This window comes from Cyanistes caeruleus, chromosome 14 (genome assembly GCF_971803275.1).
Source record: "Cyanistes caeruleus chromosome 14, bCyaCae1.hap1.1, whole genome shotgun sequence".
Taxonomy (NCBI): domain Eukaryota; kingdom Metazoa; phylum Chordata; class Aves; order Passeriformes; family Paridae; genus Cyanistes; species Cyanistes caeruleus.
In genome coordinates this window covers 7,918,615-7,930,859 of record NC_141714.1, presented here as the reverse complement: position 1 = coordinate 7,930,859, position 12,245 = coordinate 7,918,615, and the positions used below count along the sequence as shown (strand labels likewise).

The 12,245-nt window shown below is 50.0% G+C and overlaps 2 protein-coding genes and 1 long non-coding RNA gene across 9 annotated transcripts in view; 1 reads left to right on the top strand and 2 right to left on the bottom strand.

Moving 5' to 3' along the window:
• The window catches only part of MTMR1 (myotubularin related protein 1), a 74,661-nt gene that overhangs the window by 8,872 nt on the left and 53,544 nt on the right, over positions 1-12,245 (bottom strand). The window lies entirely within an intron of this gene.
• Positions 1-12,245, top strand: part of CD99L2 (CD99 molecule like 2) — a 48,729-nt gene that overhangs the window by 9,659 nt on the left and 26,825 nt on the right. For all 6 annotated transcript variants that reach the window (XM_086850576.1, XM_086850578.1, XM_086850577.1 and 3 more), the window contains exons 2-5: positions 8,087-8,152; positions 10,196-10,234; positions 11,638-11,733; positions 11,948-12,028. In XM_086850576.1, the coding sequence (XP_086706702.1) occupies positions 8,087-8,152; positions 10,196-10,234; positions 11,638-11,733; positions 11,948-12,028 (282 nt within the window). The remainder of the gene's footprint in view (positions 1-8,086; positions 8,153-10,195; positions 10,235-11,637; positions 11,734-11,947; positions 12,029-12,245) is intronic.
• LOC147650539 (uncharacterized) lies at positions 9,048-12,150 on the bottom strand. Its single transcript, XR_015276440.1, has 2 exons — positions 12,115-12,150; positions 9,048-10,849 (listed from the first exon to the last, which is right to left on the bottom strand). It is a non-coding gene; the product is annotated as an uncharacterized LOC147650539 (long non-coding RNA).

Genomic DNA, 12,245 nt, shown 5'->3' with positions numbered 1-12,245 from the left:
AGCTGGGGTCAGCTGTCCTGGCTGTGTCCCCTCCCAGCTCCTCGTGGAGCTTCTTGCTGGTGGGGTGGGTGAGGAGCAGGAAAGGCCTTGGCTCTGGGTGAGAACTGCTGAGTGATAATGAAAACAGCCCTGAATTATCAACACTGTTCTCAGCACAAATCCAAACCACAGCCCCAGACCAGGTTCTATAAAAATTACCCCCACCCAAACTACCACATGACCCAATTTTCAGCCTTGCACCCACAATTATAGGAGGAAAAGGAACTTGCTATGCTTTTGGAACTTCACTAGGAATCAGAAATGGAGTGAGCTAGGGTCCATGTCTCCCACTCTATGCATGGTAACGCTGAGTGAGGGCTGGGAGCAGGGCAGTTGGGCACAGGGAGTGCCAAGGTTGCCCCTAGAGTGGTTTCAGCTCAGATCCTGCTCCTGTCCCAAACTGTGTGTCCCTGACAGGGCTGGCTCTCAGCAGTACTGCACCAGATCATGTCTGTCTTGGGAAACCAGGCTGGTGCCTGCTGGCAGTGTTCATGGCACTCCCACATCTCCCCTTCCCTTTCTGCCAGGACAGTAATCCGTTTCTCCAGCAGAGGCCTGCACACAGCATCTGGTAGGGACAAACCTGAGCCCAGGATGACACTTGTTTTTTTCCATCACTGAAAAGTCATCTTTAGCCATTCTCTATCCTGTGCAGTCGGTTCAGTGCTGCTTTCCCCTTGGCCTCTTGCAAAGTGGTTGGGATGTGGGAATAAAACAATGATGCTGTCCACATCCTTTCCCCTTTAGGTATAAACATTGTTTTTAAAAAAATCCTAAACAAACAGCAAGAAAGGGGAAAGGAAAACCAGCTCCCTTTCTTATCAGATACACCTTTAAGTTATTGAGGATTACACCTGGAACATTTTCCCACAGTCCCAGGGAGGGTAAGAGATTTTCAAAGCTCATATCAGGGCTGGGAGAGGCTGAGCTTGTCCTGCCCTCCTTGGTCCTTGGCCATAATGTCCTCATACCCATTCCAGGCACAAAAAGTTGGGCACTACTCCAGACTCACCACAGGTACAAGACTGGGCTAAGGCACACCCCAGAAAGGGAGGAACCTTAAATATTTCTGCTCTAAACCTGTCAGCCTTTTGCTCCAGGTGCAATTGATCTGGGACTAATTGAAAGCAGGTTTTGGCAGTGCTGTGACAGAGCCCTCTTTGACACAAACCTCAAAACACAGCTATCATATTAAAGTTGCTTAGAAAACATTACCTGCTCCATGCGCTGTGATGGCAGAGAGCCCTAGAAACTTGGAAAGCTTCTGGAGTGCTGCTACTGAAGAAAACTGTTTTGATTGGCATCTTATATTGCCAGAGCAGGGCAGCCTGGTCTCAAACCATCCTGTGATGGAAGAGTTGTTGAAACATTTGTTTCACATGGGGTCAGAGATGCTGCTGTGGAGCCAGAGATGGGGAAGACCTGGCCATCAGCCTCCAGTCCAAGGCATTTCATTGGAAATCCCTATACAAAGCCTTTCCTGGCTCTTGTCCTGCTGACCTTGACGGGGCTTTACTTTCCCTCAGAGCTGTTTAGGGTTGGTGCTGGCTCCCAGAGGTGTTTTTCTGTCTGTGGTAGGGGCCCTCAGCTTTCAAGGGTTCCTTGCAGCCTCTATGCCAGCCCCTGGTAAATAGGGTGGGCTCTGTGCAAGCCAGTTACCAGATGCAGCAGTTGGCGAAAACAAGTCAAGGGTGCTTCCCTCTGGGGTTCTAAATTTCACTGCGGAGGAGTGGGAGAGGCTGTGCAATAGGGCAGCAGTTGAGAAACTCCTCCCTGCTCTGTTTTTTGTCTACTGTCTGCAGAGGGACCTGCTGGCAGCTCCTGGTGTGGTCATGGCAGCACAGACTAAATCCCCAGCTGTTCCCCCAGGGCTGTAGGACATGGCACAGTGTGCAGGGTGGTGCTGCTTCTTTAGGTGCTTTGGAAGCAAGCTGGATGTTTGTCCTTCTGCACCAGGTGGGGAGAAGATGTGTTCGGACCTTTGTGCAGCCCTCAGTATGGTGCAGGCTGGAAGGGCATTGCAGCCCTTGAGCATCCAGTGTGTGGCCAAGCAGGTCCCACTGAGGGCTCACCTGCTTACCAAGACACTCTTCTGGCCCTGCCCCACATCATGGTGCCAGTGATGTCTGCTGGGAAGGAGCCTGATGTAGGCTGGTTTTGCTGGTCATGTTTTCCTCACCAGCTCCATCACTTCTGCTGGGTGTAGAGCTTATTGGGTACCACTGCCAAATAATTTATATTATTCTTAGTAAGCCTTGAAATCAAATTGTAACATACACCTGTTTTGTGTGCAGCTGCCCCGGCATACTGAACCATGGTGTTACCCTGCAGCTTAGAGCCCAGGTAAGGTGTGTTGCCCTGAGCTGCAGACTTCAGAGCTTGCACTGGGGCTCTGCTGCCTCTCCTGCCCTATGCCAGGGCACTGGCTGGAGGAAAGGGGCAGAGCTGGGATTGTCGTGGAGCTGAGGTTCATACCAGGGACCTGAGGGCAGTATAGGTACTGGAGCCTGCACAGGTCAGGACAGCAGTGCCCTGTAGTGGCTGCAGTAGAGGCTTTTAGGCGTTTCCCTTAATAGGTTTCAGACACAACCACCATCAGTCCCTCCACAAAGAGAAAGTCTTCATTATGCAAATTCTCATCTTAAAGCTTTATTCATGTGCTTCCTGGCAGGCTTTCCTTTAATCTCAAGAGCAAGATTGCTTGGAATTACCATACACCCTTGTTAATTGCATTAAAAAAAACCCCAAAAAAACAGTAGAGGTTGTTTTTGCCATAATCAAGAGTGATTTTTGATTAGTACTTCTGAAAATCAAAACGTTTCACTGAGAATAGAGAGCAAGGACAGCAGCATTGCTTCATCCCCTGCAAGGAGCGGGGGTCATCCCAGCTGGGGAAATGTGTCCCACTGCTGTTGACTGGTCATGCCCTGGGCTGGAGTGATGTATCCTCAGCATCAGCTGTTGGTCCCACTGCTGGGGTGGATGCAGGGGGCTGTTTCTCCCACACTTTGCTTCCCAGCAGAGCCCTCTCACCCCTTGCCCTGGCAGGCTGCTGACAGCTTGTTTGTGCAGGGCAGCCAGTCTTCCCTGGCAGCAGCTGAGATGGATTGGAAGTTCAAAGTCTGCTTTTCAAGGCAGAGCTACCTTGAGGAGGAGGTCTGTGCTGAGGAGGCAGCCTGGCCCGTCTACTGGGAGCAGTGCAGCTGCACTGAAGCTGCCCCACCAGTACTGCTATCTCTGACACCCCAGCTCTGAGGAGCACTGTTCACCCTACACACATGGAACTGTGCTTTTGCCTTAGCAGTCAGCAAGAATTTGGGATTTGCAAGTAAATTTCCCATACATTTGGCAGTGGCTGGGGCCAGTGCTCAGACAGGAGTGGTGGAGGCATTGGCAAGTCTGAAGCTCTGCTCTGTCCTGATGGGGATCTGTTCTGCTCTGGCCAGTGGTGTTGTGCCATCACCTGCACTGGGAGAGGTCCCTAGGGACACTCAGTGCTGCCCCAGGCACCCCAGCTGCTGCAGGGCAGACCCATGCCCATGGAGGAGCAGCCATTTACTCCCCCCAGACTTCTGAGGCTGAGACGGCAGAAACCCCACTGTGAGGATGCAGCCCAGAGGTCCAGCAACATGGATCTGCTCCCAAACCCCTCCTTCCCAGCATCCTGCCCAGAGGTCCAAGCACAGCTGTAGGTTCCCATTGTCAGGGGACCACCCACGTGTGCCAACAGCGTAACTTGGAACCCAAAAGATGAAGTTGGTCGCTGGGGACACCCTTTTGGCTACCATAGTACTTACTTTCCTGCTTTCCTCCTGCTCCCCCGCCCACTGTGTTGCTCCTAAGGTGGATGCATAAAAGTCAGGCAGTTGGAATTACTTTCTGCTGCCCTTGTACCTGCTTTGCATTCTCCCGTAATCTGCCAGGCTGTCAATCTTGTACTGTCGCAGGCTCTCTATTCCCAGGGAAGCTAAACACATATATATTGCACAAAGAGATCTGTGGGCTGGCGCTAAAAAAATGGAATACACCTCTCTGACTGGTGCAGACAGCCTGGCAATATACAGAGTGTGAATTATGATACTATAATTCAAACTTTGTCAAACAGTGGGGCTTAATTAGAATATATATATAATTGTAGAAGCTAAAAAGCTGATGAGTACAATTTTGCGTTTGAGCTGCCTGCTACAGAAAATAATGAGGAGAGAATACATTAAGGCACAAAAACCTTATACATTCAAAGAGCAGCTAGCTCTGATTAAAAATACTCCCAGCAAGGCAAGGAGACTCAGCAAGAGGCGGGGGAGTCTGCAGTGCTGGCTCAGCCGTAACTCTCACCCATGTTCTACAGCTTCTACTGGATGCAGCTGCAGCCCCAACTCCCCACTCTGGCTTTGGGGGATTCCTATTGAATGCCATGTGATGTCCCAGCTTGGTCTCTGTGGATTGTCAGATTAAATAAAAATATGGAAAACATATCTCATTTGCCTGTTCCCCCCTTGCCACTGGGCTGCAGTCCTATGGGTGCTCCACTGCCATTGGTTGGTGGCACACAGGGCTGGAATTGCGCACAATTGCCCCAGGGGATGTGCATTTTCTTCTAGTAGCCAAAGAGCAGAGTTCTTCCAAAGACCCAGTGCAAGGGTAGGGACAAAAATGACCCAAACTAGCCTAGTCATCAGCCCCAACAAGGATTCCATACTGCTGCCCTGTACTGAGCAACCAGCAAATGGGGGTTTTGCATATCACTGCTCTTGGAGCCCTATAACAGGTTGTGGGTGGGGATGGCCTACAGGGGAGGTGACATGTCAGGGCATGCACCACCCTGACTCTGCTTCATGGGCATTATAAATGAACTCTGCTGCATGCAGCTCAGTAGCTTGTGAGTGCTGATGTGTAGGAATGGACCCCAACCTCTCCTGAAAAAAAAAATATAAACCTTTACTGTAAAGATACTCTGTGCTGTGCATGAGTTCCCATCAGAGGATGGGCTTCAGAAGCTCCACTCCTCCAGTGATTGTGGAGCAGTGTCAGGTCCCTAGGAGCAAAGGGATTGCACAGGACAGTGTTGCCCTCAAAAGAGCTGTATGTAAACACACATACCAAGAGCTGGTGAGGTTTTCGGTGTCGGGCCATGAAGTGCTAGATTTGTTACCACTTAATAACAGAGTAAAAGAATGAAGAGAGCATTCCAGTCTTATCCGTTGCAGGGGAGGTTGTGTTCCTGTGACGACAGTGCTCGGTTATTGATCTATAAAAGGTCTAATATCTCTGTAACACCCTTTGCATGATATAGAGATGTTGTCAGTTTCAATCAACTGGCAGTCTATTATTAATCCTTGCCAGTGCCTAGAGGGATCTTGAAAAAGGATGCTAGTTTGCCATGGGCAGCATTAGGAAAGCTCTTGGTAATGGCTTGTGCCAAGCACTGCTGCTCCTGGGAAGGTTTTACTGGGCAATTCAGTGCATCCATAGTTTTCCCAACCCTCATTTGGGCAACATTCCCACCTCTCCTGCCAATGTGGGGAAAGGCCCCAAGATGCAGCTCCAGCCAAGGATTCTTTAGCAGTTGTTGTTTACCTTAGCCCCATGAGGATGGAGGGCCCTGGGCACCTTTCACTCCCCACTCCTTGGTCCCCTCATGTGCCTTTTGGCTCTTTGGAGAGTGGTTTTGGAAGGGGCACCCTCCTCTCATCTTGTTGGGAGAGTTGCCGAGAGGAGTCATCACCAAACCCAGGGAGGTTGTAAGTGCTTCTCAGCTGGCAGGTCCAATGAGCCCCCCAAAGCCAGGCGGGGAATCCCATTTTTTGGGACACTGTGTTCCCTGCTCGGCCCATGTCTCCATGGTGGGGACATCTCCATGCAGATCCACAACCCCTACAGCCCTTCATTAGGACATGTGAGATACACACACCCCGCAACTGTCCACTCCTCCACTCGGTATTTTGGTTCCTGCACTGGAGGCGAAGCATGGGGATGATACACTAACATAGGGCTCAGCGTGTAGCAAGTCAGTGCCTTAATATTGACTTAATCATGGAGAGCAAGAGTGAGGGAGAGGGAAGGGAGGGCTCCTGGCATATTGATGCAAGTTAGTGTTGTCACCACATCCCTCCTGCCAGCTCATATGGTGATGGAACATTTTCTTCGTTTGGGCTGGTAATGCTTCTCATCCCACCAGAGATGCAACATGGGTTTCTCCTTCTGCCTATTTTTAAGCATGCTTTTAAACAGGAAGACAAAAATTATGGAGTCCTGTTAGTTCCTGGAAATCCAGTAAAGACTGGGGGAAAAGCCATTCTAGGAAAAGAAGACTGCATGAAATTGTCAGACTGATAAGGCTGGAGCAGTTGGCCAGCATAGTGATGAGTGTGTTGAGTCTCAGCAGGGATGCTGATGGTTTGGCAGCCCCCTGTGCAAGCCCTGGAGCTGGGCAGGTGTTCTTCAGCACTGTGGATGGTCTTGCACATTTCTAACTTTGCTCCTTTGCACATACAGAGCACTTGTTAACCCTTCAGCTTCACCTAGGCTGTCAGAGCAGGAGAGCACACCCTGTCTCACAGTGCCAATATTGCACCAGCAGTACAGCCTAAGAGGGAAAGATTTTGGGAAGGGAGGAGAGAGTCATGGAGGGAGGCTGAGGGTGGCAGACATAGCCCTGCTGTACTGAGCAAGAGGCTCTTCCACATACTTCTCCCTGTGGATTTCACACAGATTTTCCCTGCATTGCCTGCTGCTGGCCATTCCTCCTGGCTCACAGGAAAGTGTTGGCATCGTTCAGCTTGATGAGAGACACAGTGTGGGCTGGGACATTCATTCTTTACACACCCCCTCCAGCAATGCCTAATGTCAAGCCTTTGCCAGCAGGGAGAAGCCCACAGCAACTTCCCAGCCCCTGCCCCTGCACATACATCACATGGGCTGCTGAGTGTGCTTTAACAGATGGCAAATGAGAATAGAGGTGATGTGTGAGTAAGTGGAACCACAACTGCAGCTGTTGCAGTAGTTAGTGACCACTCTCAGTAGAAGTTTTTCACTGAAATGTTGATGTTTGCTTTCTGATGGACTGTGCCTTCCCATTGTTATTGTCCTTGTCAGTAACGCTTTAAATTTATTCATGAAGCATGCTGGAGCTCAGGTGGCAATAGCTAAATCCATTTAGCAGTAGGAATAACAGGAAAGCCATTTTAACATTCTCTTGCAGTGCTGCAGTACTTAGCAAACCCAAAGGATATTAATTACTCAGCATGCTCTGAGATGTAAAAGCATGAATTTATCAAGACAAATACATTCAGAACTAGGCTAAATCAACAGTAATTAATGCCATGCAAAAAAGAGATGGAGAAAGGAAGGATTAGCTGGCCCGGTTGTAGAACACGATGTAACCCTGAGTTATCCCTGGGATATGGGACTGGAGTTGTGGTGAGGCATCTCTAACAAAAATATCTGCCTGTGCCTGTCATGTGTATCCCTGGGATGGGGATTTGGTCTTGGTTCACATTTCCAGGGTACAATGATGCAGGCAGCCTCTGAAATACTAAGTCATGCTTGGCAGGCAGCAACAGCTTTTTCATGCAAAACCTTCAATATTGGAAGGCACTTGAGAAGGAGAGGGGCATAGGCCTTTTTTGTTTGCCACCAAATTTGTCTACACTGTCCCAATGTTTTCATGGTGTTTAGCAATCATATAATCATGAGCACAGCCAGAGATGAGTGGCAGCTTGAGAGATGAATTGGTAGGCTCTCCTTGACAAATGTAAGCATAACATGTGTCTTTATAACACATCCATTAGGGCAGAGAAATGTAAAATCCAGAGATGACTGCTCTGCATTTAACAGTCACAGCATTTGGAGAGTACTTATGTCTTCGTCATCACCAGTGTTGGGTCAAGCTTGGAAAAAACCAGCAAAAATACTAAAGCAATTTGAGCAAACAAGTCTAGTCATGCCTTATTTAAAGGTGCTTTACTCTGTGTGAAGTGTGTCCGGTTTTGAAGGTGGTTTACTCTATAGGAAGTGAGTACAGCCAGTGCTGATTTTTTGTCTCCAGGTCATGGGGATGACACAGATGACTTCAACCTAGAAGATGCCCTGTTTGACCCTGTCACCAGGCGACGTAAGTCATATTTTTGCATTGTCTTAAAGAGAAGAAAACAAGTAGATGTTAATAGATGTGATTTGTTCCTTTGGATCTGATGCTGGTGGAAGGTAGGGTGGTAAAGGATACAGCTGCCTCATCCTCTCTGCCTGGGAGACACAGGGTCTGGGTTTGCACACAAGTGGAGCTGGAGATATTCCTGGAGAAGCTGGCTGCTGACCAGGTGCCCTTTGTGTAATGACTCCTGTGAGGAACCACAGAGGCACAACATACCTGTGCTCTGAGGTAGCAATGGCAATGAATTTGCCCTTTTGGCTTCCTTGCATCCCTCAGTAACGCCTACCACCAGGCCTGGCCCTGTTGGCCTAGAACCAGTGCATCATCCCTCCCTTCCCCAGCTGTGGAGGGTAGCTCACTGTGCCTGGCCAGGCAGGGGAAACACCAGGTTGTTCCCTGCTCCCATTGCAGTATGGTGCCTGGGAAAGCAAACAGCGCATGAGGTCACTGCTCTGCTTTGCTGGAGTTCCAGTGTAGCCCATTAGTCAAAGAAAACTCACTTCCTCAGGGGGTGCCTCACTGCTGACATGCAGCATTCAGTATTTCAGGGTTTTACACCCCAAGGGCAAAACCTAACTGCCAGCACAGCAGCTGAAGGATGGGAGGAGGCTCACCTCCCTCCCTGGGAAATGTCACATGCCTTCCCCCAGTGCCAAGGGCTGAGCCCAATACCACTGTGCACCCACACACGTGTCTGGCTTCTTTTGCTACCCAGCCATGGAGATGCTGTGGCAGAGCTGCAAATGCCAGCACCCAGGACCCCTTGCTGCCCAGCACTCCCCACGCTATTCATTGCTGTCCCCAGACCCAGCACCTGTTGGGGCAGCAGCAGGGATTGCTCCATGAGCGATGCTAGGCTCTGGGATCAGGCAGAATATACCCATGTGTATCAAAGGGAAAGCTGTACCAGTGTTTGAAACGCCTTGTGCTGTAGTCTAACAACAGACGGATACTTCTGCTGTGTTACTTTGGAGTTTATGTGGAATAGAGGATGCTCTCTGAAGCTCTCCTGCAGTGTACCAGGCTGGGCATTGGGGTATCAGATTTGGTCACCAGGCTGATGCAGCTCATCTAGGATTTTGAAAAAGCCCTTTAATGGAGCACATGAGGAGACCTGGTTAGAAAGGACTAATGGCCACCTCATGTGGAGGGAAAGTGGCATTCTCCAGGCTGGAATTCCAGCAGTGAGGGAAGAGGCAGCACTGTCCACCATGGCCTCCTCAAGTGCTGCATCCCACTCTGGATTCGTCAGCCCCCCAAAAAAGCAAATGAAGGGTCTGGAGTTGGGTCACATCAAACCATATCAGCATGCTGGAAGTGAAGCCCAGTGGCACCACTCCAGTGTAATGGAAATTAATGGGAACAGAGCAGCCACAGCTCTTACTCATAATTTATTCATATACTTAGTAATGCCAGCCACTATTATTAGGCAGTGTTTTCCATATTGCTCGCTCCCTCCTCCCTCAATGGCTGTTTGTAGCTTGTTTTAGCCCAGGAGCAGCAAGGGGAGCTGGGATTTGAGTATCAGGGTGTCACTGAAAGCCCTCCAGCTGACACGGAAATCTCCCGTACACAACACACCATGGGAAATTATCTGTTGTTGGACTGACTGACCAGGCCAGGGACACCAAAACATTGGCAACTTGCTGCTGGCTGCAATGCTGTTCTGTGCAGCATCTACCCTTGCCTGTCTGCTGCTGTATCAAAGGAACTTTAGAGCAGATTGTTGCAGCTCCTTGCTTTTCACCAGCTGGGATGGGATGCTGGCTCATCTTAAGGCAGCAGTGCCCTGTAGAGCACTGGGTTCCATTTTCACCCATGAGCAGTCCCTATCTTTGTGGCCACACATTGTGTGCAGGGTGTTAACAGCCCCTTGCCCTGAGTTTACAAATGCAGATGTCAGAAAGTTGTGGTGAAATCTTTGCCATTCATTCTCAATCCAGAGGTGCCATTTTTGGTGATGCCTATGACTAACACATTTCCTCCCCATCTGTTTTATCTCAGCCACTCCCAAGGGCCCGAGAAAGCCAGCAGCTGGGACAGGTGAGACCTTCTTGCATGCATACCATCTCAGCTCAGTGTGGGGTGCACTTCCCGTGGGATTGAACTGAGTAAGCCCCCATGGGCTGCCCATGTGTGGCTGAGTGCTGCTGCCTCAGCAGCTGCTTTGGGACCCCTTTACTTGCCCATGGGGAAGCTGGAGCTGGTGTGTGGACCTGCACAGTTCTGTGCAGCCAGAGAAATGCAATATTTATATTTCTGTCCATGCTGAAGGTGAGGGGCAGTGGAGCATTTACAACCAAGGCAGAATTTCACACACTTTGTAGTGTCCTATTGGAGAAGACATAAATCACTCCTCAGCTACAGAAGGGCTTGTGTTCCTGTCTGCATGGCATCTGCTAGCTTTCCTTCCAGGAGTAAGTCCAGAGGATATTTTCCTTAATTTTTTTTGTATTCCAGGATATCCCTAGGCTCCACACAAAGTCCCATCTTGGTGACACTTTCCTATCCAGGGGAGAATGGGTCTCTGACTGTTGGTGCACATCAAATGTGCAGGCTGGCCAGTTCGCAGCAGTGCCATGGTTGAGGAAGCTCTGTTAAATTCACATGGGTTTTGTTGCCAGCAGCTCCTCTGGTTCAGTTCTGGCCAAAGAGTCCCTGTTAAATATAACAGAGTCACAGGAGGCAAAGGGTTGCTTAGCCCTGCTGGAGGAGCCTGCAATAAACTGCATCAGAGGAGTGCTCAGAAGTAAATCTGCTCACCCCTGCATGAGGATCTTGGCACAAATTTAGGTAAATTGAACTGTCTGGCTCCATGGCCACCATGGTCTTTGCTAGGGACAAGGAAAGCTAAGTGCCAGAGGCACACACAGGGCTTGTGTTTGGATCACAGCCTGAATGAGAGATTGTTTGATACAATAAACTCCCCCTGGGAAATGGACACATGTGGAGGCTGAGGCTTTGTCCCAGACAGTTCCTTCTTCCCCACGGAGTGTTTTTTTGGCTGAATGAGGGCACTGAGAGGCTCCTGCAGTAGATTCCCATGCCCTGGCCCTTCTCTGTGCATGCTCTGCTCAGCTTAAGGTCACTCATGGGCAGCACAGGGAGCAGCATCCCAGCCACTGGCTCGGTCCCACAGCCCCTTCTCATCTGCACCAACTCTCAGGAGATGCAAGTACCAGCAGGACTACCCCAAAAGTGAATTATTTTTTAATTGCTGGGGCTGGGCAGCAGCCACAGCTTGAATGGGGAAACTGAAATGGTGGCCAGGCTTTTCCAAAGCTTTTGTGATAGGTCACAATTGAGCAGCAAAGTGGCTGGATGCCCTTTCCAGTTCCAGCCTGACATGGGAGGCCTTACCAATGGTGCAGCACCATCACACAACACCTACAGAGCCTTGTGCCATCCCCACAAACAGGAGTGTAATAATCCCTTCTCTCCTACAGACTCCGATTTGGCTGATTACTTTGACACGCCTGTGGAGACTACCACCAAACCAACCAAGCCAACTCCCAAGCCCTTCCCCAGGCCAAGGAAGCCAGGTAATATTGGTATTTGTGCCAGGTAGTTGTGGATGCTCCCTGCAGGCTTGAGCATCCACAGAGCATGCAGAGGGAGGGGTGCCCCCAGAGCACAGAGCTGGCCCAGTGCAGACCCAGTCTCCTAGCAGAGTGGGGGTTTCCCCACACGGCACCCCTCTGAATCCACGTTTCAGAAAGTTAACATCATCTTGGTTTTTTTTTTCCCTCGCTTCAGACAATGGCTTCTGGGATGTCATTCACACCACCACAACCAAGCAGCCAAAAACTACAAGAGCCCCTCATAAGCGTAACCCAGGTGAGCATCATCTCCACAGCCCCTGCCACTTCACTCCAGCTCTACTGCTGGCACTGGGGGGGATTTGAGATGATGGTGACACTCACCCTGATATTTCCAACCTCTGTTTGCTCACCTGAAACACCTCGAGGAAAAAAACAAATATCAAAAACCACAGAGAAGTCAGGGCATCTGAACATTACCCTGCATTTCCCAGGGGACCTCAGTGATTTCTGGA